Below are 24,291 nucleotides of genomic sequence, written 5' to 3' on the forward strand. Positions count from 1 at the left end.
GGGGTGGCCTGTTCCCCACCAGGGATCCGTGGGCGGCAGCCTCATCTGGGGAAGCCGCACCCTGGCCACCTGGCCGGTTGGTCCATTGTCCGTCGAGCACAGCCTAACGTCCCACCCTTTGCTCTGGCAGACCATCCCGGTCACGGCAGGAGGCGCGCCCGTGTCTGACAGGCCTTTCACCAGGACGGGGCTGCTGGGCTTCATCGGGCCGGTGAGTGCGTCCTGCTGCCACGACCTGGGCCTCCGGACACGCCCACAGCTCCATGGAGGGGTGCGCTGGTATCCAGCGCCGATCTAGGGGCCAGGGAAGCTCCCCATGTCCCACAGTTCATAGGACAGCACCCCCCCGCACGTCCCCTTGTCTCCAGCCCCGCCCACCGGGATGCAGGACCCCGTCTGCGTGTTCCTGGCTTTCTGTGTGCTGTCCGCTGCCTGCAGCAGCTATCAGCTACCTGACCCCCAGGGCCTGCCTGCGTGTCCCGAGGCCTGACCTGTGTCCTTGCTTCTAGGATAACCTGGTCTTTGTTGTGGGCAAGCTGGATGGGCTGATGGTGGTTGGAATTCGCAGACACAATGCAGATGACATCGTGGCCACTGCGCTGGCCGTGGAGCCCATGAAGTTTGTCTACAGAGGCAGGTGATGCGCTGCGGGCCTCTAGAACCCTCCTCCTCCGCTTGAAGTCTGAGAGTCCGTCTGCAGTAGCAGCAAGGTCCAGTGACTCGAGTACACAAAACCTAGGAACTCCTGTTCATCAGAAAACCTGCCCAGGAAAAAGGACGATATTTGCAGCCAGAGCCCGTTAGTGTCCTCCCTGCCCACAGGGCTCCTGTGGGTCTTTAAGAGGACGGGGCCCAAGGAGCACCTGCTTTAGCACCCTAGAACCTCACACACTCAGACTGGAGCAGCCGAGGGCCAGTTTCTCTGAATCACAAACGTCAGTTCTCTTCTCTGCTGAGGGTTAGCGAGACCGAGGAGGGCCCCGCCTCGCCCCTGGGTGGGGCCGCTCTTGACGGTCCCGAGGGTGTCAGGCGAACCCTTTCTGAGCCCAGGCAGCCGGGGGGCCATGAGGGAAGCCGTGTCTGGCTCTGTTCAGCCCCGAGCTCTTTGTCCTAGCTGGCCCACTCAGCTGGCTGCATTTTTAAATTATTTTCTTCTCAAAGGGGTGCTTTTATTACTCAAACCAGGGTACCTGTGAGCCTGGCCAGGCCCTGCCTTTGAATATTCCTTAGAGAAATCATTTGGGAGTCCTGCCAAGTGGGTGCTGCTGGCCCTCTTGTCGGTCGGGATGACAGGAGTGTGGGGTGCCCACCAAGGAGAAACCAGCAGGTCAGGCCTGTGTGGGTGCCCGAGTGGGGGCCGCCAGGACCTCATGACCTGCCCTCACAGCAGAAGTGGGACGCTGTTGGTGTGGGTGCCCGGGTGGCCAGTGCCTGTTTCTGGGGTGGGGTAGGGAGGCCCCCGGGACCTGACGGAACCTGGAGGTGCGGGCTGGTCCTGAGCCGCAGCTGACGAGGTGACGTCATCGTGAGCGGTGGGGAGGGCACGGGTGATTGCGTCTGCCGGTGAGCAGGGTGCCTGCTTGTCCCCACCACCACAACCACCTTGACCTGGAGCCACAGCGGCGCCTGGGGAGGGGCCCCCCAGTTCAGCGTCTGATTCTTGATTTCAGAGTGCAGCTCCAGTGCTGATCTCAGGGTCGTGAGATTGAGCCCTGCCTCGGGCTCTGCCCTGGGCACAGAGCCTACTTAAGACGCTCTCTCCCTCTGCCCTCTGCCTGGCCCCTGCTTGGGCTCCCTCACTTGCTCTTAAAAAACAAAACAAAACAAAACAAAAAACAAAACCAAGAGAGAAACGGAGCCACAGCCGATAGAGAGTCGAAGGTCTCGGGGATAGTATAACGCACACGACACGAGTTCTTCGCTCTTCATCAGGCACAGCAGATGGAAGAAGTAGCAGGAAGGAAGTGATAAGCCGGAGAGTCAGGTTAGGGAGTCCTCCAGGGGTGGGAGAGGAGGTTGCGCAGACCGGAGAAGGTGGCATGGAAATAGCAGCCGCGGGGGGAGGGCGCACACGGCGGTGGGGGGGCATCGGAGCGGCCGGAGACCAGGTTTGTGGGACTCGAGAAGGGTCCAGCACTAGGGTCAAGCAGAAGGCATGAACGTCCCCAGCGCTGGGACTAGCCCAAGAAGGCAGCAGTGCAGTGATGTTTTTAAGTTATTAAACGGAATTTTTAACTTAGATTTTACATTTTTCCAAATTATTACTTAATTGTGCAGTTGTAATAAAAATATTCTTGGGAATGTAAGTTTCAGAAGTTGTGTTAGCAAAAGACACTTCTTGTGAGAACAGCTTCGCTGGGGATGCTGAGACGCATTCAAGGTGTCTGAAAGCAGGAGAAATTCAGTGCTGGGCGAAGTGTGCGTGTGCCCGTGTGCACACCCGCCCACAGGAGAACAAGAGAACACGAGTGTGCCGCGATGGCCCAGAACTGGAGCAGCAGGTGTGCTGGTGCGTGGGGCCTGGGGGGCGGCCAGGTTCTGGTCGGACAGGGAAGGAGCGAGAACCGCCTCCCAGTGTAAGAGGCCGAGGCCGCAAGTGCAGAGAAAGAGAGACACCGACGTGTTCCGAGGGACCGACGGAGTCAGGCCGATTGATCATCCCGACCGATAGTCCTTCTAGACGGAGATGCGTGCGGAGAAACGTATTCCGTGCATCAACATTATAATTAAGGAAAGTTTTCTTTTAAGATCCGTGTCTGGTGGTTTTGCTTTGCACCAAAGTCATTTTGTCTTAGCGAATCGGAGCTACTTCAGCCGCCCTACAGGAGACCAGGTGGCGTCTCCAGTTCTCAGCCGGCGGCCACGGTTAGAGTCTCTTCAGCCTTAGCCTGTCCGCACCCTCCGTTTTGAGGGAGAGGAACGGACTGCGTCCCGTTTGCTGTCGTTTGCGGGTGGTCATGTTGTCCTCGTCCCCCCCAGGATCGCTGTGTTCTCCGTGACGGTGCTGCACGACGACCGCATCGTCCTGGTGGCCGAGCAGCGGCCCGACGCCTCCGAGGAGGACAGTTTCCAGTGGATGAGCCGTGTGCTGCAGGTGGGCCCGGCGGCCGGCTGCGGCCTGGGGGCGCGTGGTTCCCAGGAGTCCGAGGGCGCAGGGTCTGCATTCCCTTCCTGCAGAGCCTGGCCTGTCTAACCCCGTCTCTGGCTCTGGGCCGAGCAGGCCGGGTGTCCGCTCGCCTGACACGGGATCTCGGCTCGACCTCCTGAGATTCGCAGGCTTCCTGCCCCCGTGCTGCCTCCCCCCTGCCCTGTGCTACCTCCCCCCTGCCCCGTGCTGCCTCCTTCTGGCACTGCCGCCCCCTGGTGCTGCCTGTACCCGGCACGGCCTCACCCTGCCGGCACCGCTTGCACCCAGCAGGCGCCAAAGAAATCCGGGCTTGGTGAGGGTAACAGACAGCACTGGGAAGCTGTAATTCCGTACAGGGAATACATAGAACAGCAGCCCCATACCTGCCCCGCCAGTTGGGGTGAGATCATTTGAGACTGTTACGTAGGCTCAGACCAGGCCATGGCCCCGGGGACCCGGGAGCACCGAGCTTACACGCCACCACACGGTGGTGGTTTCCTGTGTCCTGTTATGAAAATGTCAAAGCGTCACGCAGAAAGTCCCTAATACCCACCTTTAGGTCCTGCAGTGGCCACCACGTCATCACCCTTGCCCGTCACGCCCCTGTCCCTGTGCACTCTCAGGGCGTGCTATGTCACCCTTACTTCCTTAAACCCTGAACGGGAGTCCTGCCTACTACTCTGGGGGAAAGGAGTAAAGTTTACGTTTGGTGAAGTGTGCACACCTTACGGGGACCGTCCAGTGGGGGTTTTCGGTTGACTCGATGGGATGCGATTTCCATGTCCAGTGAGCCCATCTGTGGGTGCGGGCGGGGAGCGCCGACAGCCGAACGCCCCAGGTAGCCAGCGCAGCGCGGTAACAAGGACACGGAGTGTTTCCGTCGCGCCAGCATGTTCTCCCGTGGCCCCACCTCCGCCGTGCTGCCCAGCCCGAGAGCCCCCGGTCGGCTGCGTGTCCACACGCCTGGCGGCACGGCGCGTCTCCCTTTCTGCCATAGACGGTCTCGGGAAAGGGACTCGCACGGTGTTTGGCCCCTGGCTCGCTCCCTTCCCTCCGTGAGGCTTTGGGACGGCTCATGTCGTGTGGGGGCTGGGCCTTCCTCTCCAAGCCTGGTGGTGGTTCGCTTACCTGTTCACACCCTGACGGGCGTGTGGGTTGCCTGTTTCTGCCTGATGAACAAAGCTGCCGGGGGCAGTGGTGTACAGACCTCGGGGTGTTTCCTCTGGTGTCCTCCATCAGGCCAGTTGGTGGGGGGGCCCTGAAGCTGGCAGAGATGGGCGTGGAGCTGCCCACGCGTCGGGAGACCCGGCGACCGAGCCTCAGAAAGTGCTCCCCACTAGTGTCTCCCAAGGAATAGCCGTTATCACATCTCTAATGTTAGTAATTTTCTTGTTTTTTAAAATTGAGATGATTGACGTCTAACCCTAATCTCAGGTGCACAGTGTGATTTGTACGCTCTGTGACGTGATCCCGCGGTAAGTCTGGCAGACGATCACCGTGTATAACCACAGATGTTCTCGTGAGGAGGACTTGTGGGCTCTACCGTCTCAGCCGCTCCCGCGTGTCCAGTGCAGCCTTGTCTCTGGTCACCGGGCACTGCACCCCCAGACTCTGTTCTGTGACCGGAGGCTCGTGGCCTCTGACCCTCCCTCTGTTCTGCCCACGCCCACCCCCACCGCTCTGTGTCCGTCTGCTCGGTTAGCATCGCACGGGGCAGTGACGTCCCGTGGGGCGTGTTTCTCTCCGACTTACTCCGCTTCTCCCCTCGGGGTGTGTCCACGTCCACATCCACGAGTGGCTCGTCCTTCTTCGTGGCTGCGGAGTGTTCGGTTGTGTGTGTGCGCATCCCCTCCGCCCGCCCGACAGTCCGCGATGCTCGGGCCGCTTCTGTGTCTTGGCTCTTGGAGATGGTGCTGCGACACGCGAAGGGACGCCTTTATCTCTTTGAGTCAGTGCTTTTGGGAAGACACCAGCAGTGCGGTTGCTGGGTCTAGGGCAGCTCTATTGTTAGCCTTTTGAGGACCCTCCGCGCTGCCCTCCAGAGCGGCTGCCCCGGCTGGCGTGCCCAGCAGCCGTGCACGGGGCTCCCCTTCCCCCGCAGCCTCGCCGGCACCTGCCGCTCCTCGTGTTGTCGGTTTTAGCTGTACTGACCCGTGTGCGGTGGGTCTCACTTTTTAAAATGTTTGTTTTCCAGGGAGCTGGTGATGTTGGGCACCTTTCCACGTACCTGTGGAGCACATGTATGTCTTCTTTGGGAAAATGCCCATTTAGATCCTCTGTGCATTTTTTAGTTGGATTGTTTGTTTTTGCCGTTGAGTTGTGTGGGTTCTTTATGTATTTGGGGTATGAACCCTCATCAGAGACAGGGCTGGCAGTGGTCTTCTCTGATCCAGAAGGTCGTTTTTCCTTTTGCCGATGGCGTCCTCTGCCGTGCGGAAGCCTTTTTGTTTGATGCCGTCCGTCTCGCTCATGTTTGCTTTTGGTGTCAGAGCCATAAAATCTCCAACAAGACCTGTGTCGGGGAGCTGGCCACCTATGTCTTCTTCTTGGAGTTTCGTGGTTTCAGGTCTCACGTTCAAGTCTTTAACCAATTTTGATTTTATTTTCGCGGGTGGTGTGAGAAGGTGGTCCAGTTTCATTCTCCTGTCCGGTTCCCCAGACTGCCCCTTCCTCGTGGTGCGCTCTTGCCCCCTTGGTCACACACTAATTGATCGTCTGTGTTGGGGTTATTCCTGGGTTCTCTTGTATTCCATGGCTGTGTGTGTCTTCTTTTGCTAATACCGTGCTGTTTTGGTTACTAAAGCTTCCTGACATAATTCAAAATCATGAACACCTCCAGCTCTGTTCCTCAGGTTTGCTTTGGGTGCTTCGGGTCTTTTTGTGATTCCGTACACATTTTAGGAGGATTTATTTTAGTTTTTTGAAAAATGCCATTGGAATCAGGGATTGCACTGACTCTGTAGATTACTTTGGGTAGAATGGACATTTTAAAAACATTAATTCTTTCAATCCATGAGCATGGAATGTCTGTTTCTTTGTGTCTTCAATCTCTCTCATCAGTGTCATAGTTTTTAGTGTGTAGGTTTTTCATCTCCTTGGTTAAATCTATTTTATTTTATTATCTTGGTGCATTTGTAAGTGGAATGGTTTTCTCGATTTCTCCTGCTGATTCAGAGACACAGCAGATAATTCCTGTGGTTTTACTGAACATATTTATCAGTTCTAACAGTTCCTGGTGGAGTCTTGAGGGTTTTCTGTATGTGATATCATGTCATCTGTAGTGATGGTTTTACTTCTTCCTTTCCAGTCTGGATGCCTCTTATTTCTTCTTTCTGGCCTTATTGCTGTGGCGGGGTCCTCCAGCTGCATGCTGAGTGGCAGTGGTGAGAGTGGGTCCCTGTCTCATCCCTGATCTTAGGGCAGGAGTCCTCAGCTTTTACCCTTGAGAATGGTGCTGGCTGTGCTTGTCAAATACTGTCTTTCTTACACTGAGGTACGTTATCTCTGTACCTGCTGTGTTCAGAGTTTTTATCCTAACACCAACGTCTTGTTGTAATTAATATCTAGTCACTATTCAGACTTACCCGATTATCTAATGTTTAGTTTGTTGGTTAGATTCAGGATCAAAATGAGGTTAAAAAAAAAAAACAAACTGTACTTGGTGGGGACAAGTTCTTTAGGTCTTCTTCAATCTAGAGATTCTTCCTCTGTCATAGATTTCTGGTGGTTACTTTGTGGACAAAAACAAGTTGTCCAGTTTTGCTTCTTTAGCCTGAACTCTGATGACCCTGGGGCATCATTTGATGCAGCTGTCTGTCCCCTGCAGTCCCCCTGCACATTGTCATTGGATCAGAGTCAGGGTTTTCTGGCAGAAATCCTCCGGGAAGGTAGCATCTACGTCCGGCTGCCTCTGTGCTGGTCTCCGCTCCGGGGGTCCCTGCTCTGCTGGGACTTCAGAGCCGACCTACCCTGATGGGAAAGCTGACCGGAGCAGCGCAGCAGAGACGAGGGAGCCCAGCTGCTTGGGAGGAGGCAGTGTGTTTCGTACCCGAGACCTGTCACGGCTGGGGTGCTAGGGCCTCTGCTACTTCCTAGGGGAGATGGAATTGGGGACCACGATCTGGGCACTCGATGTCACCGGCCTCTTCACAGTTTCTGGGCTGTCTTCAGTGCACAGAGTCAGGACTGATGTCTGTTTGTAGGAGCACCTGTGTCCTGGGTTTGCGCTGCTGGGTCCAGCTCCAGTTCGAGAGCACAGAGTTTTCCTTTAACTCACCGACCTCACTGACAAATGGTGACCAACAGCTCCTGAATCCCTCATCGGCTTTAGGCCAAGCTGCGCACCGCAGTCTCCACACTACCTCTAAAATGCGAGATTTCTGAGGGAAGGTTAACTTTTTTTTTGCCCATAGGGCCGATCTCATTAGGGGTGACTAATCAAACTACCGCATTTAAAGCCACTTTAAATAGATTCTCTCCCTGGGGCTTTTCCAACAACCTGCTTCCAGCTCAGCTGAGTTCATTTCCTTATTTCACTGCCGACTGTTCAGAAATGCTTTTTAAAATTTCAAGTTTTTCCGTTGTAAAATATATAAATGCCTCCAAAGTCAAATCTGAGCACAGGGTAAATTCGGAGAAGTCCAGTTTCTGCCCCGCAGCTCCACGGGCTCATCTGACTTTCCTTTCTGAAAAGACGCACTTTCGGGTTTACGAGTTTGTGCACAGACACACAGTAGGCGTGTGTGTCCGATGACAGAAACGGATGCACGTCCTTCCGTGTTTTCTTGTCGAGCAGAGTGTCTCCACGACCTTCAGAGCTGCGTGTCTCCCCGGTGCAGCCTCCCAGCCCCCGTAGCCGTGAGCGGCTCAGCCCGGGCTGCCCGCGGCCAGGTGGTGTGTTGGGTCTCACGCGCCGTCCCTCTGAGCCGGTGGTGTTCCCTTCCAGGCCGTCGACAGCATCCACCAGGTGGGCGTGTACTGTCTGGCGCTGGTTCCTGCCAACACCCTACCCAAGGCTCCTCTCGGAGGGATTCACATTTCTGAAACCAAGCAGCGTTTCCTGGAGGGGCTGCTGCACCCCTGCAATGTACTCATGTGCCCTCACACCTGTGTCACCAACCTTCCCAAACCTCGCCAGAAACAACCAGGTCAGTGCTAGCTACCCATAGCTGTCCGTCCAGTCTCAGCGCTGGTGGCAGCCGCGCTCGTGGTTAAGTGTGCGGGCCTCGTGGCGCCTGCCTCTCCGGGGCTGGGGAAAGGCCAGACCTGCAGGGGCGGTCTCCATCTCCCGCTGCCCGGGAACCAAGCCGCAGGCGAGGAACCTTGACCATGTCACCTGTGTGCTGGGACCCATCCCGGCGGCTGAACACAGGCGTCGGAAGCTTGGAAGGAAAGGGGTGGCTCCCAGGGCGTAGAGGTGCGGCCCAAGGGCAGACGTGGAGCTTGGGAGGGAGAGCAACCGCTCCGTGCTGGGGGGTCCGTGCTGGGGGCTGGCGTGGGGGGCCGGGACTGGGGGCCTGCCCTCTACGCCTGCGCACGCCCCCTCCCTGCCCCCGACTGCCCAGGACTGCTGGCATTCCGGGGGCCTCCGCAGATGGTTACTCTCCCTTCCCTGATCCCACGCACTGAAAAACTAATCTTCAAGACGGGTTTGACAGTTACTTTTGTTCTTTGGTTTTGTGAATCTTTAGTAATGCTAATTTTTTTTCCACTGAATATTGAACAGTTAAATTATCATTAAATAAAATACATTTACTCAGGAAGATTTACCTTCCTGTTTGGTGTGTAAGAAGCAGGAAAAGAACACTGTGGAGTGTGTGGCTGAGGCTGAGGCCCAGGCCCACCGCGAGGGACACGCTGGGGGGCGAGTGTCTCAGTCTGGGGTTGCCTGTGTTGGAGGCAGGGGTTCCCTTTGTCGCTCACCATGACCCTTACAGCCGGTTTCCCAAGCTCAGCACCTTAATGGACAGTGAAACGCCTCCTTCAGACAGAAAGTCTTGTGGCAGGAGGGTCCCGGGCCGGTCCTGTCCCCGAGCCACCATCCGCTCACTCAGAAACCCCATTTTCCAGAGGTGGGGCCGGCCTCCATGATCGTGGGGAACCTGGTTGCCGGTAAGAGGATCGCGCAGGCCTCAGGGAGGGAGCTGGCTCACGTGGAGGACAGCGACCAGGCCAGAAAGGTAATGGCCGGTGCCCGGGGCGCGAGGAGGGCATGAGCAGGGCGCCCCTCGGCGAGGCTGCGGCTGAGTGGGCCCGTCTGCGCAGTTCCTGTTCCTACCCGACGTGCTGCAGTGGCGAGCGCACACCACGCCTGACCACCCCCTGTTCCTGCTGCTCAACGCCAAGGTGAGGCCGGTTCCCCTGCTCTGCCCCCCACGCCCCTGCCCAGAGGGCGGCCCCCGCCACCCTCCCCACCCAGTGCTTCCTGGCGGGGGACTTCGCGTCTCCTCCCTCAGCAGTGACGTCGCTGTGTTTAACGGAAAATTCCCAGTCAGGGACAGTATGCTCAGAAAGGCTTCTCGGTGAGCTGGAGGAAAACGTTTCTTTTGTAAAAATTAGGAATCTAGACTTCCCCATTTACGGCTTTAACATGACAGGTGCTGTTTACTGCCCTGGTCCTAGTACAGGTCCAGAAATTCACTTTCATGGTTTTGGCTGCCTTTTAGTGTGATCTCTCCGCCCCGGGAGTGCTTAGGGTAGAAAGGAGGGGCTGTGAACCTCGCGTCCGACTCTGGGCCAGCGGACAGCGTGTGGAAACAGGACAAGTTACAGAACCGCGGACGTCCTGTCTCACTCTGACGCGTCGCACGCAGGCCGGGAGGACCGTTGCGCTCGGTGCAGGGCAGGTCGCTGTGGGCGCAGAAGACGCTGGTCTAGCTCTTCCTTCCGCTCATCACTGCCCACTGTTTCTTCATTCAGAAAATACTCGCTGATGCCTGTTAGGATCTGGGTGTTAAGAGAAAAAGCGTCCTGCCCTCGGGATGTTTGAAGTGCGTTTTCTCTGCTGGAAAACTGGTCCGTAGGAGACGTGACGTTCTCTGTTCACCGTGTACCCGCAGGTGTAGAACGGTGTTCGGAAAACGTTTGTTTTATCACTGATTGAGTTCTAAAGCATGGCGATGGCCAGGAATTCCCAAGTGGCCGAGGTAAAATGAGCTCGTGAGCTCATGGTGGGAACCCGAAGAGGAGAACAGCAGGGCCAGGGCCCCGGGGGCCGGGGGCTCGGAGCAGCAAGGCCTGCTGCTGGCTGTGACCCTGCACCCCGAGAGTGTGGCTGGAAGCCGGCGTGGGCCTGCTCTGTGGGCACGTGATGGCGTTTGGGGTTCCGTGTGGCTACTGTGGGCTGCAGGAGGGTGAGTGTGGGGTGGCAGCTCAGTGAGGAGGGGCCCCGGGGTGAGGGCCGCGGGGAGGTGCTTGCAGGACCTGTGTGGAGAGGTGGACGGTCTCTGGAGCCAGGAGAGCTCAGGAGGGGCCTGCGGAAGACAGGCTTGGCCTTTTCCAAATCCGTTCCCGACTTTCCTCTAAGTCACTGGTAAAACTTCACATTTCTTGTGGTTAGCCACTTCGGTTTCGAAATGTCCTTGGGTCCCTGAAGACATGCTGGCCTCTGCCCTAGGAGGAGGCCTGTGGCCATGTAGGCGGCCGTCCAGGGGGACTGGCAGGCTCTGCCTGGAGCTGACCTGCCCCTCAGCTGGGCTTGGGAGTAGCAAGCCCAGCTCCCTCGCACGCAGCCTGGAGGGCCTCTGTGCTTGGCTCTGTGGACTGCGCCTTGGCCTTCGGAGTGGAGAAGGGAGGGGTTCTGGTCGAGGCTGGGGTGTTCTGGGGCGGTATGTGCAGACCGAGCTGCACTTTTAATTTCCTTAAGAAGGACTCCGAGAGCTCGGAGCTCCGCCCGACTCCGTGAGCCGATTTGGTGCGAACGGGTCTGCCGGCCCGAGGTCCTTGGCAGAGACGGGGGGCGAGCGAGCCAGCCCCTGCTGCCCGCGCCGCCGTGTGTCTGCTCACGAGCCCCGAGAAGGCAGGCCCGTGGCGTGGGGGAGGGGAGGCTCGACCGTGCACGACCCGCAGCCTACCCGTGTGCGTCTCCTTCTGTGCGGTGCTCTGCGTGTTTCTGTTCAGGGTCATGGTTGTTTCTGGGGAAGGAGGTTGAATTAAGGGTGGTGGTGATTTGTTGTAGAAAACAGATTCAGACATTATGTGGCAAAATATTATCAGGGAAGGAGAGCCTAGATATTTATTACATTATTCTTTATAATTAAGCTTAGTTAATTAGTTTAACAAGATTTTTTAGACAGAGTGAGTGAGTGCACATGAGCGCATTGGGGAGGGGCAGAGGGAGAGCCAGTGTGGAGCCCGCCCTGGAGCTCGATCTCACAACCCTGAGATCATGACCCGGGCTGAAGTCTAGGGTCAGACACTTAGCCAGCTGAGCCAACGGGGCGCCCTCAAGAGTTTTCTTTAATGGCTGTGCCCCTGACCGTCCTGGACAAGCAGCGTGCCCCCGCTCCAGGCTCTCAGGACACACTGCATGACTTGTCCCTTCCCTGCTGGAGAAACAGCTCGCCTTTGGCGATTCTCCCTGAGATACAGATGACTAGGAAAGACAGCAGGGGTTTGTCTAGGCCCGGCACGGGCTGCGGGCCCCGACCACAGGCGTTGCAGGTGCAGGGCAGGAGCAGCGTGTGCACGGGGACCCGAGGAGAAGATCCCGGCCCCCCAGCCCCACGCTGATGCAGTGACCACTCTCCTAGGGGACCGTCACCAGCACTGCAACCTGTGTCCAGCTGCACAAAAGGGCAGAGAGAGTGGCTGCCGCCCTGATGGAGAAGGCAAGACTGAGCACTGGGGACCACGTGGCCTTGGTCTACCCGCCAGGTAAGCACACGGAGACCTCCCTCGGCTCTGCGCTGGTGGGGACACGCTGTTATTATAAAGCAGACCCCCCTGGAACCGCCTGCCAGGTCAGGGGACCGATGTGGAGCACGCGCCCCGGGTGTCCCCAGCACAACGCCCTCCACTCTCTCCAGAGCAGCCTCTGCCCCTGGTCTCCGTTGTCTCTTCTGCCCAGTGGGGCTCCCCGCACATCGGGTTCGTCTGCCAGTTTTCTTCAACTTTGATAGGTTTTTAGAGTCTTTTAATCCTCAGGCTCTCTGTCTCCCTCTGTACTGTATCGGCTGAAGAGCAGGTTTGCCTGTGCAGAGGCCCCCGGCCGCACACGCAGGCGGCTCCCGTCTTTCCCGCAGGTTGGCGGTGAGGTCCTGGCTCTGAGTCATCCTCGGGTTCGGTGCCTTTGCCGACTCCAGGCGGTGCTGAATTCCTGGGTCAGGGACCATGGTAGCTCGTGTCTCCTCTTGTGGTGTCCGCGGCCGCCGCTGATGCTTCCGACGGCATTCGTGAGCCTTTGGGGTCACAAATGATGGTCTCATTCCGTCAGTTCTTGCTCGCATTTACTGGCCGTGAAGCGGACACACAGGGACTCCCGTCATGTAGCGTTCGGCACCTGCGGATGCTTTCCTGCTCTCCGTCCTGTGTTCCTGTCCCGCTGCAAAGCCGACCGGCCCGCGGGTCTGGAAGTTCGTACATCGTTGTGAACTCACGACTGAAGTGAATTGGTCGGGTTTTGGCCCTTTGCAGTTAGTTTCTTTGTCAGAGCTCAGGTCGCCAGTAGGAGCCCCTTCCGGCTGGCTTCATGGCGACCACCGTCGTCCCCAGGACACAACCTGGGCGTGAGGGATGCTCATTTCTCCCGGCTGGCTGCTGCGTGTTGGCTTTTCAGCGAGCAGAGCTGGGAATTACAAATCAACACGACGTGTCTCCTGGAGGGGCGGCCCCCTCGGAGGTCACACTCCTACATCCCCTTCACATTCGGGACGAGCCCCTCCTCCCGCGTGGCTCCCGTTTTCCGTACCAGGGACCGCGCTTCTTCAGGGCAGGGAGAGAGCAGAACGCAGACGCGCCGCCGTCGCGCAGCTGCTTAAACCTGCCTCATGCGCAGCTCTCCCAGGACAGCGGCACAAGTGCTGTCACCGCCGAATGAGGTTGGGGCAGGTGGCGGTGTGCGCACCTGCTTCCCGCCTCCCCCTGTCGCCGCCGAGTGTCTGCTGTCGGGGGGACGGTGGACGCCCTTACAGACCCAGCCTCTAGGCTTCTCCTTTGGTTTCCAAAAGGGCTTCGGTTGCTGAAGGAGACTCACAGGACCCTGGAGTCCCAGCTCTTGTCAAGTCAGAGTTGTTTCTCCCTGTAGCGTGGCGTCCGCATTAAGACTGGGAGTTTCCTGGAATGTTACACTCTGCCCGCCTCAAGTACAGGTCAGCAGTTACAAGGACATTTAATTTTACCTACATTTTTTAAAAAAGATTTTATTTATTTATTTATTTGACAGAGATCACAGGTAGGCAGAGAGACAGGCAGAGAGAGAGAGGAGGAAGCAGGCTCCCCGCTGAGCAGAGAGCCCGATGCGGGGCTCGATCCCAGGACCCTGAGACCATGACCTGAGCCGAAGGCAGAGGCTTTAACTCACTGAGCCCCCCAGGCTCCCCAGATTTTATCTACATTTCCTTCTGCTTCTGATGAAGTTCTAGGACATAGGTGAGGTTTGGTGCGGTGAGGTCCAGAGCCAATGATCAAGAAAGAATTCTTGAGACATCTTTAGTGCAAAACGGTGGTTTATTAATGCATGGGGACAGGATGAGCTGCTGCCCTGGGGCTGTGAGGGTGGCAGGTTATGTCCCATGGGGGTCGGGAAGTAAGGAAAGGGGAGATTTCAATAGACTTTCGTACACTAAAGAGGGCCTACGGGACACCAGGTGCCGGGGCTGGCCATGGCCCTCTTTAGCAAGCTATTGAGATAGTTGGGAGATTCCTAAAGAATGTCACTTATGTCTGGGCCAGGGGGTGTTTTCAAGGTGTCAGCCTTTTGCTTTGTCCTCAGCCAGCCTTCTGTTCCTTGTCACTTCTGTTCCCTACATCACCAGGGCTGTGACCGCAGTCCTCACTCTTCAGGTAACCCTGGGTTCCAGGCGTGAGGCAAGTGGCCGTGGAGCTGTGCTTCCCTGAGCTGGCCACACCGCTGCAGTGGGTCTGTGCCCTGGGCTCAAGGCGGGGGCTGAAGGCCCCGGGGAGCGCCCCTGAGGGAAGGCTTCACTACAGGAAAGCGGAAGGAGAGACGGGCTTGCGATCTTGGTGACAGAGTCCCATGGGGGACGAGGGGAGGGCCCTGCTGCTCTCCTCGGCCCAGGAGTATGTCTGAGGCCATTCAGGAGGGAGTGCCCACTGGGGAGCTGAGTTTCCCGCAGGTGAGAGTGCTCACCAGAGGCCGAGCTGGGGTCCCCACGGGGAGACCCCCCTTGCTTTGCACTCCCCACGGGGCGTGTTGTGTATTTCTTGGGAGTGAGGGGGCGTCCGGGATTTCTTCCAGTTTCCAGAGGGGTGTTGGAGCCAGGGGACTAAGAACCTTGCTGCCTGGAAGCGGCAGAAGGATGCTGGTGGGATCGGAAGGTCCTCCCACCTGTGCGCCTGGAGACGCTGCCTTCAGGGAGCAGCGTGGATTCTGTGAGCTCCTGGGCCGCGACCGCGCTGGGCGTGGGAACACGCACGCGTGCCCAGCAGGCTGGGTGTGCTGCGGCCCTGCTGCGACCGCCGAGCCGCCCTGGCCTCAGTGTCCGTTATTAACACTGAGGGACCCCGGCGAAACCCCCCTGCCAGGCTGAGTGGGACATAGTTGTTTGGACCCTGGAATGGGAATAGCCTGAGGCTGGCGTCTTGGAGCCCAAGGGTGCCAGGTGGGGGCTTGGAGGGGCCTCCAGGGTGGTGGGGGGGCAGGCATCGGAAGCCGGACCAGTTCCAGATGGGAGTGTAGGTTTTAAGTGCCGTATAATTCCCCCTCAGTCTTAAATAGGAGGAGTTTTCAACCTTTAGAAACTTGCAGGAACATTTTGGTGGCCCCGTGTTACGGAAAGTGAGGGGGGGCGCCCCGGCCTGGGCACAGACGTGCAGGGAGCGGGTGCGGGCTTCGTGTGTCCCGCTCTCCGGCGGGCCGGGCCCTGCTGCGTCCTGCCTGTCACCTCCTGCTCCGTTCCTTCTCCCTGGTGGGCGGACCGCTCCCCCTCCCGTGTCCCCTCCTTTCCGGAGCCGGGCAGCCTGTCCCTCAAAGGGGTTCTGACTTTGGATCTTGCCCCTCGCACACCTGCCCCGCCCGCCCCACCCTTGGCCGCACAGGAGCAGCAGCAGGCCTAGTGGCTCCCCTGGGCTGCAGCCTCGGGCCCTCGCTCTCTGTGCCCTCCCCTGTGGCACAGGCACACCCTCTTCCTCCTCTGCAGCCTTTCAGGAGAGTCTCTGTGCCTCCCTTGTGGCGCTGAGTTGTGCAGAGACGGGTGCCGGCAGGCCGGTCTGGGCACCGAGAGGCGTCCTGCGGGACCAGCCCGGGCAGGAGTCGGCTGCGGGCTGGCGGGGGGCGAGAATAGGGTCTGGTGAAGGCGCGGCCCGAGTTTGGGGGACTCAGGAAGGGAGGGAGATTTTGGTTGTCTGGGGTGTGGGGGTTTATTGAGGGCGGCGGTTTGGTGTGCGCGTCCTCGTAGTTTAGGCGATACTCCCTGGGGCCGGCGGATGTCGGCCCAGAGCTGTCTCCAGAGCTGGGGACCCAAATATGCATTCTTAGCTGGCCCAGTCGTTCTTAGGTGTTGCCTGTGCTAAAGAAATCATTAACTTCTCGTCCCTTACACGGAGGACACACACCGTTTGCATGTGTAAAGTGGGGGTGCGGGTCCCCGCAGAACAGAAGCAGAAAAAGGAAGCAGCAGAAACAGCAGATTTGTGTGGAGTCTGTCCGTCTCCCTGTCTCAGTACCGGTGAGGTTTGGTTAGTGGCTTTTCCAGGTCTCGCTGGACTGAGACCCCTTTGTTTCTGTGGCCGTCCGGGTACGAGGTGCCGTCGGTCATGTTCTGCCTGCACTGACTCCCTCTGACCGCGTGTCTCCGCAGGGGTGGACCTCATTGCTGCCTTCTACGGCTGTCTGTACTGTGGCTGCGTGCCCGTCACGGTGCGACCCCCGCATCCCCAGAACCTTGCGACCACGCTGCCCACTGTCAAGATGATCGTGGAGGTATGTGTGTGTTGTGCACCGGCCGGCAGGCCTGACAGGGGCGGGGCCTCGTGCGGTGACCATGTCCTCTCTCCCAGGCCCTGCGGGACGCCCCGCTCATGCCTCCAACCCCGTGCTCCGCAGGTCAGCAAGTCCGCTTGCGTCCTCACCACACAGGCCATCATGCGGCTGCTCAAGTCCAAAGACGCAGCGGCTGCCGTGGATGTCAGGACCTGGCCGACCATTCTGGATACAGGTGCGGGTCCTCGGCACTGTCAGGGTGGGTGCTGGTCCCCGGGACGCTCTGCCTGAACGTTCTTTGTGGTGCGGATTGAGCCCTGGCCACCAATGATACCAGTTGGGTGAAAGCCGCTGGAATAGTTGGTGAAGGGCGCCCGCCTCCCTCGTGGTGGGACCCTCACCCCGCGGGCGCTGACGTCCTTGTCGGAAGCCGGGGTGCCTGCGGACCATCCCTCCCCATGCTGCTGCTTGTGCCGGGGCAGCAATCGGTCCTGCGCACACACCTCTGTCCCTTGTCCCTGTCCCCGGGGAAGGCTGCTGGGCCCCAGGACATGCCTGTGGGCCAACCAGGAAGGGCTGCAGAGCCGTGGACCGCTGTGCCTCGAGCCATGAGGCCAGCCTAGGGCTGAGACTCCCCCGACCAGCGCCCCCCGCAGGCTTTGTCGGTGAGCCGCACTGCACAGCCATGGGGTGTCCGCCAGTAAGCAGGCCGGTGCCTCCTCGCCCTCACACCTGGCCGGCGCCTGCCCTTGGGCTCTAGGGCAAGCGGGCAGGGACTGTGTTGTCTGTCATCCCTGGCAAACCGCGAGACCTGGGGAGCTGGCCCAGGACAGCTGGTGTGGGGCCCGGGTGGGCTCAGGCGCAGACGGCTCGAGAGAATCTCGTGGCCTCGCTGGCTTGAAGCCACGTCGGCTCCAGCCCTGGCCTCTCTGGAGACCACCCCGTGGTCGTGCAGGAACATCGAAGCAGGGAGAGGCCTGAGAGCCTGTCCCTTGCTCTCGCTGTGGCCCGAGTTCTTCCTGGTCTCACTTTGCCCACTGGTAAACGCCCGTGCCCACTGTCCCTGTCCCCGCGCACTCAGAGCGGTCATGCTGGGTCTGCCGCAGGTGACTTTTCCCTGAAGCGTAAAGCGAGCTTCCCCGTGTACGCGCGTGGCCTGCTGTCTCCAGGCCTCCCTCCTGTCCCACGCTGGCTCTCCCCGGGACTCCGCAGGAACGGATCGTGTTCTCTTTCTCCCCTTGAGAGCCTGAAGTAGTGTTAACACGGCTGGGTCTCTGCTTCAGCAGATGACATACCAAAAAAGAAGGTGACAAGCATTTTCAGGCCCCCATCTCCGGACGTGCTCGCGTACCTGGACTTCAGCGTGTCCACCACGGGGATTTTAGCCGGTGTGAAGGTGGGTCCTGTGGTCCTATGTGCTTCTGCCTCTGACGGGTGGGGAGAAAGGGTGCTGGGTGCAGGCGCTGGCGGCCCTCGCTCCTGTGCACAGCTGGGAGCTGCGGCAGCGTTCCCTGGAGTTTGTGTTCAGTACCAGTAGACCCCCAGAGTCAGGTTTGCCTGAGAGCCGCGCGTATTTTCATGTTCTGTACGAGAATTTGTGGCTGGCTTTGATGAGTCTGTCTCCTCGCCAGGATCCAAGCGCTCCACTCAGTTTTTTTTATTATTCTGAAGTCTCACTTAGAAGGTCTTTTGTGTGCCTTTTCCTGCGTATTATCTGCGTATTATCTGGGGAGTTGAGCCCGCCGTCCTGTAAGGCAGTGACTCCGGCCGTGTGGTCCGCGGGCCCTGCTCCCTCACTGACCAGCACTTCCGTTGCATTCTTTAAGATGTCGCACGCGGCCACCAGTGCCTTGTGTCGCTCCATAAAGCTGCAGTGTGAGCTGTACCCCTCGAGGCAGATCGCCATCTGCCTCGACCCCTACTGTGGCCTCGGCTTCGCCCTGTGGTGTCTGTGCAGGTGAGAGCCGCCGGCGGTGAGCCTGTGGCGTGCGGGTGCCCCAAAGCCGTGCCCGCCTTCAGGGCTGGAATCGCTCGTGTCAGTTTTGGAAACTTGACATTCGTTGGATGCCCAGGGAGTGTAAGATGTACACGTGAGTGGGTTTGTTTGGGGACAGAAAGGATTGGGGCCTGAGTTTGAAAGTGAGTAAAAGAGTAAAAATACATGTTCCAGGCCATAGGAACACTCTCCACTACAGTAATGGGGAAGAGACTACTTAGTTTTATCAAATACTAGGACGTAGGGACAGATATTGGACGTGGAAAGCCAGTTTCCAGCTGGCAGGCTCCGTCCTCACTGTGGCCCTGGATCCTTCCAAAGTGCTTAGAGGGAGGCCACATGCCTCTGTCACCCCCTGCTCCCCGCAGAATTTCCTAGGGAATCTCCCACTTGACATTAGGGCCAAATTGTGCCCGCTTCTGCCCAAATTTGCCCCCCTGCCCGCTTTCCCGCTGGCTGGAAAAGAAGTGTTCTCGGAGAAGGAAAGAAGCGGGCGCTCCAGGCACGTGCGGTGCAGGCGGGCAGGGCTTCCCGCGGCTGCGGCCACTGTCCTCACTGCCCCTGCCCTCTTCCAGCGTCTACTCGGGACACCAGTCCGTCCTGGTGCCCCCGCTGGAGCTGGAGAGCAATGTGTCCCTGTGGCTGTCCGCAGTCAGCCAGTACAAGGCCCGGGTCACCTTCTGCTCCTACTCGGTGATGGAGATGTGCACCAAGGGCCTGGGAGCACAGACGGGCGTCCTCAGGGTGAGTGTTGCTTTCCTGTTGGAGTGTCCAAACCAGGGGCTCCTGCTGGCTTCCATCCCGGACTCTGGGAACCTCCAACAAAGACCCCCAGGATCATTCAAACAAACTGTGGAAATGGCGTTGGGTCACACTGGCTCTGTGGCCCTTTATCCTGGTCCCCTCCCTGCTGCGAGCTCCTCCCTGTGCCCCCAGCGGTCCCCTCTTCCTCTGCACGCCCCACACAGCAAAGGAGGGTGTGAGAGCCGGGGGTGCCAGGGTGGGGTGTGGGGCCCCTGCTAGCTCTGAGCACACCGTGGGGCGCAGGGCCTGGGGCGGGGCACAGCAGGCCAGGAATGGGGGCAGAGCCGAGGGGCCCCGTCCAGTGCTATCATACTTAGGACCCTGGGGACCCGAGACCCAGCCAGGGAGACCCAGGGGAGGAGGAGGCCGGGGTGTGCGGTCTGCCTCCCCATGGCCCTGCTCCTGTTCCTATGCCGGGTGCCCCGGGGGTGGCCCTCCAAGGCTTCCTCAGGCGGCTCAGGACCGTCCCTCCTACCCCTCCCACAGACGAAGGGGGTGAACCTGTCCTGCGTGCGCACCTGCATGGTGGTCGCGGAGGAGCGGCCCAGGATCGCGTTGACGCAGTCCTTCTCCAAGCTGTTCAAGGACCTGGGGCTGCCGGCGCGCGCCGTGAGCACCACGTTCGGGTGCAGGGTCAATGTGGCCATCTGCCTCCAGGTAAGGCCTGCTGGGGGCCCCCCGCTGTGCCGTCCGTGTGCCGTCCTGCCTCCTGCTCTGTGGTCCCCGCGCGTCCTCTGAGCCTTTGCCGTGCACTTCCGTCTGTCGTCCGGCCTTGGGAGCTGGGAGGGGTTTTCGTAAAAGATGTTCCCGTCTCCTGGGCGATCAGGGGTTCATTGAAAACAGCACGTTCTTGAGCAGTGATCACTGACGTCCCTGGAGAAGTCTCTGAGGTGAGCACAGCATGGAGCTGAGTTTTCAAAGCAAGATAAACTTATCGTGACATTTACCGATTTTATTTTATTTTACTTATTTTTTAAGATTTTATTTATTTATTTGACAGACAGAGATCACAAGTAGGCAGAGAGACAGGGGGGGAAGCAGGTGCTCCGCCGAGCAGGGAGCCCAGCGCGGGGCTCCATCCCAGGACCCTGAGATCATGGCCTGAGCTGAAGGCAGAGGCATGAGCCCACCAGGCGCCCTGACATTTACGAATTTTAAATGGAAACATTAATTAATGTGGTGGTTTGTATTGCCCCAGATTCATCTGTGAAACATTAAAGTATTTTACTTATTCAGAGGAAACACAAAGTTTCGAAACTCGAGCAGTTGGAGGGCTGTTGACTGCTCCTTCCGACACTGGCTGTTTTCTGGAGTTGGTCCTAGTGTCTCCATCTCTAGTCTCTGAGCGCCTGCTGAATGCCTTTCTCACCGACCTGGTAGAGGCAACTTGGGCCAGAGCACGGCCGGGTGCGAAGCCAGAGCCTCCGCGTGGCCATGGTCCTCGGCGCACCCGTCCTGGACCAACCTGTCCCCAGCACAGGGCCGGTTCCACATGCAGAGACCACCCTCCTGTGGTCCTAGCATTTCTGCTGACGTCTCTCCACTGTGAAGCCTCTGCTGGCCTCTCTGAGCCTCAGGCTCTTATCGGTGGCCGGAGGAGGTGGGCTGGGCACCGACGGACGTCCCTTCCTGCTGTGGAAGGTGTGCCCAGCGTCAGGCTGCGGACGCAGGTCCCAGGCCGCGAGTGACCACCTCGCTCTCCGTGCAGCCCCTACAAGCCTCCACCCTCACGACTGGGCACTGGGGGGCATCCGTACTGTTTGTCGGCGCGAGGGACGCCGCGTAGCGTTGCCGGAGTCTCCCTGGGTTGTTCATGTTTGTGCTTTGAGATGCAGTGACGCACTTTGCTCTCTCTTCCCGTGTGTTTCTCACGTGGCCTGTTGCTTTCTGTTGGTTTCCTGTGGCTGTCTCCTCCCCGTCTCCCTCTGCTGGCCCCTTTGCCTCTGTCAGCCCAACAGGCTGGGAAAGCTGGCTGAGCAGGTACGACCTTGACCTCAAACTCAAGGCACCTCTGTGCTTCCCCCAAGAGTCCCTGTGGCCTTCTTGTGAAGTCTAGACAAATGCATGCTTCTTTCCTGTCTGACTCGGCTCACAGTAGATGTTACGGACGCACTACAAAGGCTCCTTGGAAACCAAATGTAAGGGCAAAGCTGTTCTCTAAAGAATGTGCCAGTCCCAGCGTTGCCCATGGAGGGGGGGCAGTGTCTGGTCTCAAAGAGGACCCTTGTTCTAACCAGGGCAGGCAGGGGTCACGCTGTCCGGCAGCTCCAGGGTGGCGCGGAGTGCAGCGTCCGTCCAACTCTGCGCCTTGTCTACTGAATGGTACTTGACAGCCTCGGCGGGGCCAGTGCCAAGGGTCCGATGAGAGGAGAGGAGGGCGACTCCCCAGAGAGCCTCTGCTCGGCCCTTCGTAGGGTCCCGATGGCCGGCGGGAGGCCAGGCCTGACCCGATGGCTTGGTGGCCGTGCCCTCCAAAACCTGTGGTGGTGTTTTTACCACAAAGCTGCTAGAACTGACAAGTAAAACTGTAGGGTTTTCCGGACGTTTCCCTTGACATTGTCAAGCCAGGCGGATGTTTGGACGGAGGCGTCCGTGCCCCGGGCAGGCTCACTGCGGCAGGTAGAGCTGCTGCTGTCCTGGGTTTCCCCGGGGGCCTGGGAGGCGCCATCACGCGCCGTGCCCACGTGCATGGGGACGCCCTCCCGCAAACCCAGTGGAGGTCCCTCTGCTGCTCTCCTCCCAGGGCACGGCCGGCCCGGACCCCACCACCGTCTACGTGGACATGCGGGCACTGCGTCATGACCGGTAAGGGCCCGTCCACACCCGCAGGGGAACTTGTGTGGGCTGCGTCGTGAGCTGACTCCCGGCTCCCTGGGTTAGCGGCTGGCTGGCCAGGTCCCCTGGGTCGCCTAGGCCGCCTTCTCGTCCCCTCGTGTCAGTGCAGGAGAGGCAGCAACCCCGTACCTGTGGGTTCCACCTGTGGAGGCATGCTGGCTGTTTCCAGACGCCCGACCTGGGTCTTCTCAGGGGTAGAAAAGAAGGGTACCGCCAGCCGCAAGCATGTTCTTCCCACGGTGCCGTTTTAAGACCAGACGTAGTGTTTATGTCAGTAAACGTACGCTGGGGGCCACGGGGTGTCCCTGGGGGTCTGGGTCCCTCCCAGCAGTGAAGCTGGGCGCTGTTCTGGACCCTCAATCCGGCCACGCTGCCCCTTGAGGGAAACAGCGGTGGAGCTTCCTGGGGGTGCGGCTAGTGGGTCTGGGGAGGCCCCAGGGAACGTCGGAGCAATCCTTGCCTTGGGTCATGGCCAGTCAGCAGGCGGGCACTGCTCCAAGGTCACGGCAAGGTTGTGAGTCTAAGGGCGAGGCATGGTCCACAGACTGACCTCTAGACTGATAATCCGTTTCTGATGGCCTTTTCCCTTGTTAATTTTCAGGGTACGTTTGGTAGAACGGGGTTCTCCGCACAGTCTGCCATTGACGGAGTCTGGAAAGGTAGCGGAAGCCAGAACTTGGCCCCTGGCGGGTGCTGAGAATTCACCACATCCTAATAGACACAGACTGACCAGGGTCACGGCTGGGCTGATGCAGAGGGCTCGTCTCTTCCTCACCACCCCCACGAGGACATCAGAGAGGGAGAGAGGGGCAGAAGCCAGAAGGAGCTCCCACTGTGGGGCTTGAGCCCGCTGGGCCCCTTGGGTCAGGGCCCGATGCCTCCGGGGGAGTCTGGAGAACAGGGGTCCTCAGAGCCGGGGAAAGTTCGAGGGAAGGAAGAGCACCCTCATGGCTTTATCTGGCGGTGCAGTGCAGTGTGGGGACGGCCTGGGCGCCAGGAGGTGGCAGGGTCAAGGGCAGGGCCGCGTGCCCAGCATCGTGGCCGGCAACAGACGGCCCCCAACGTCAGGGCTTCCCATGGCTCCTGCTGCTCATTCGTGCTAGGCCGAGGGCAGAGGGCCAGCCCGTCCGTACCATCCCACAGGCCACACAGCCTGGAAGGGCCACCCCATTCTGTCCCACACTGTTAGGGTCACAGTGGCTTCTAGGGACAGGGCTGTGGGGGCAGTAACAGGACAAGCCTGTGTGCCTGCAGAGGGTGACCAGGGTCAGGGTCCTGAGGAGGAACAGCCATGGACATGAGGGGCAGAAGGTGCAAAGGTGGGAGTGTGGGCCTCAGAGGAGCCCGTGTGGCCGGAGTGCGTGGGGCAGGGAGAGGCGGAAGGATGACCTGTGCGACAGAGCCTGCGGCCCCATGTTCCTGTGCCCTCACCTTCCTCCCACCTGCCTGGAGGTCCCCACGGCCGGCTGTCCTGTGTGTGGGGACGTCACCTGGGACAGCACAGGTGGCAGGTGGTCTGAGCAGAGCCCGTGGTCCCGCGTGCCTGAGCCGGCCGGCACAGACCCGGACCGGCAGCTCCCAGGCCAGGCTGGGGCTCACCGAGCTGGCAGATGGAGCCTGGCAGGGGGCCCGTGGCGTGTGGACAGCACCCCACACTCGGGAGCCCTGAAAGGGCCTGTTGACCTCGTGTGGCCTTAGTGGAAGACCCCAGGTGTGGGAGATGCCACGGAAACTCTCCTTACCCTTTGCACGTCTGAAATAGGGTCCGTTCTTAGGAACTGGGGTAATTGTACCAAGATTCACAATTGATTTTTTTTTTTAAGATTTTATTTGTTTATTTGACAGACAGAGATCACAAGTAGGCAGAGGCAGGCAGAGAGAGAGGAGGAAGCAGGCCCCCTGCTGAGCAGAGAGCCCGATGCGGGACTCGATCCCAGGACCCTGAGATCATGACCCGAGCCGAAGGCAGAGGCTTTAACCACTGAGCCCCCCAGGCGCCCCTCACAATTGGTTTTTATCTATTAAAAAGTCTCTTACTTCTCTGAAAAATCAGAGTGTGATTTAGGTCGGCTTCCAACCCTCCCGATCACTCACTCCTCCCTCCAGATCCTCCCTGGGGTGAAAGTCATTATTGCGCACACGGAAACCAAAGGGCCCCTTGGAGACTCACACCTGGGAGAGGTAAGGCGGGGCCCAGAGCCCCTGTGACCTCAGCAGCTGCTCCCCCGTCCCTCCCCCGTCTCTCTCTGAGTCAGGAACTCTCAGGAATCCTCTGGCTCAGAGTCAAGAAACCTCCAGCTTTGTGGGCACTGGGAGGCCCGAGGAGCCGCACAGACACTGTGGGTCCCCTTGAGAAGCGGTCCCTGAGGGAGGGGCTGGCTGGGGACAGACACGGGCTGGCAGGGGAGGTCCCTCTCTCCTCAGGGTGCA

General features: G+C 59.2%; 1 protein-coding gene across 9 annotated transcripts in view; it reads left to right on the forward strand.

Moving 5' to 3' along the window:
* Window positions 1–24,291, forward strand: part of DIP2A (disco interacting protein 2 homolog A) — a 96,538-nt gene that overhangs the window by 68,359 nt on the left and 3,888 nt on the right. For 4 of the 9 annotated variants that reach the window (XM_032358012.1, XM_032358036.1, XM_032358028.1 and 1 more), the window contains 16 exons: window positions 131–211; window positions 510–637; window positions 2,980–3,094; window positions 8,073–8,274; window positions 9,197–9,306; window positions 9,392–9,472; window positions 11,878–12,001; window positions 16,105–16,226; window positions 16,350–16,461; window positions 17,510–17,622; window positions 18,053–18,183; window positions 18,798–18,966; window positions 19,513–19,683; window positions 21,770–21,831; window positions 22,463–22,520; window positions 23,968–24,042. In XM_032358012.1, coding sequence (XP_032213903.1) covers window positions 131–211; window positions 510–637; window positions 2,980–3,094; window positions 8,073–8,274; window positions 9,197–9,306; window positions 9,392–9,472; window positions 11,878–12,001; window positions 16,105–16,226; window positions 16,350–16,461; window positions 17,510–17,622; window positions 18,053–18,183; window positions 18,798–18,966; window positions 19,513–19,683; window positions 21,770–21,831; window positions 22,463–22,520; window positions 23,968–24,042 — 1,854 coding nt within the window. Of the gene's footprint in view, window positions 1–130; window positions 212–509; window positions 638–2,979; window positions 3,095–8,072; window positions 8,275–9,196; window positions 9,307–9,391; window positions 9,473–11,877; window positions 12,002–16,104; window positions 16,227–16,349; window positions 16,462–17,509; window positions 17,623–18,052; window positions 18,184–18,797; window positions 18,967–19,512; window positions 19,684–19,881; window positions 20,036–21,053; window positions 21,540–21,769; window positions 21,832–22,462; window positions 22,521–23,967; window positions 24,043–24,291 lie in introns of those variants that run through there. The other 5 variants (XM_032358019.1, XM_032358053.1, XM_032358059.1 and 2 more) reach the window with 5 other exon arrangements.

This window comes from Mustela erminea, chromosome 1 (assembly GCF_009829155.1).
Source record: "Mustela erminea isolate mMusErm1 chromosome 1, mMusErm1.Pri, whole genome shotgun sequence".
NCBI classification, from domain to species: domain Eukaryota; kingdom Metazoa; phylum Chordata; class Mammalia; order Carnivora; family Mustelidae; genus Mustela; species Mustela erminea.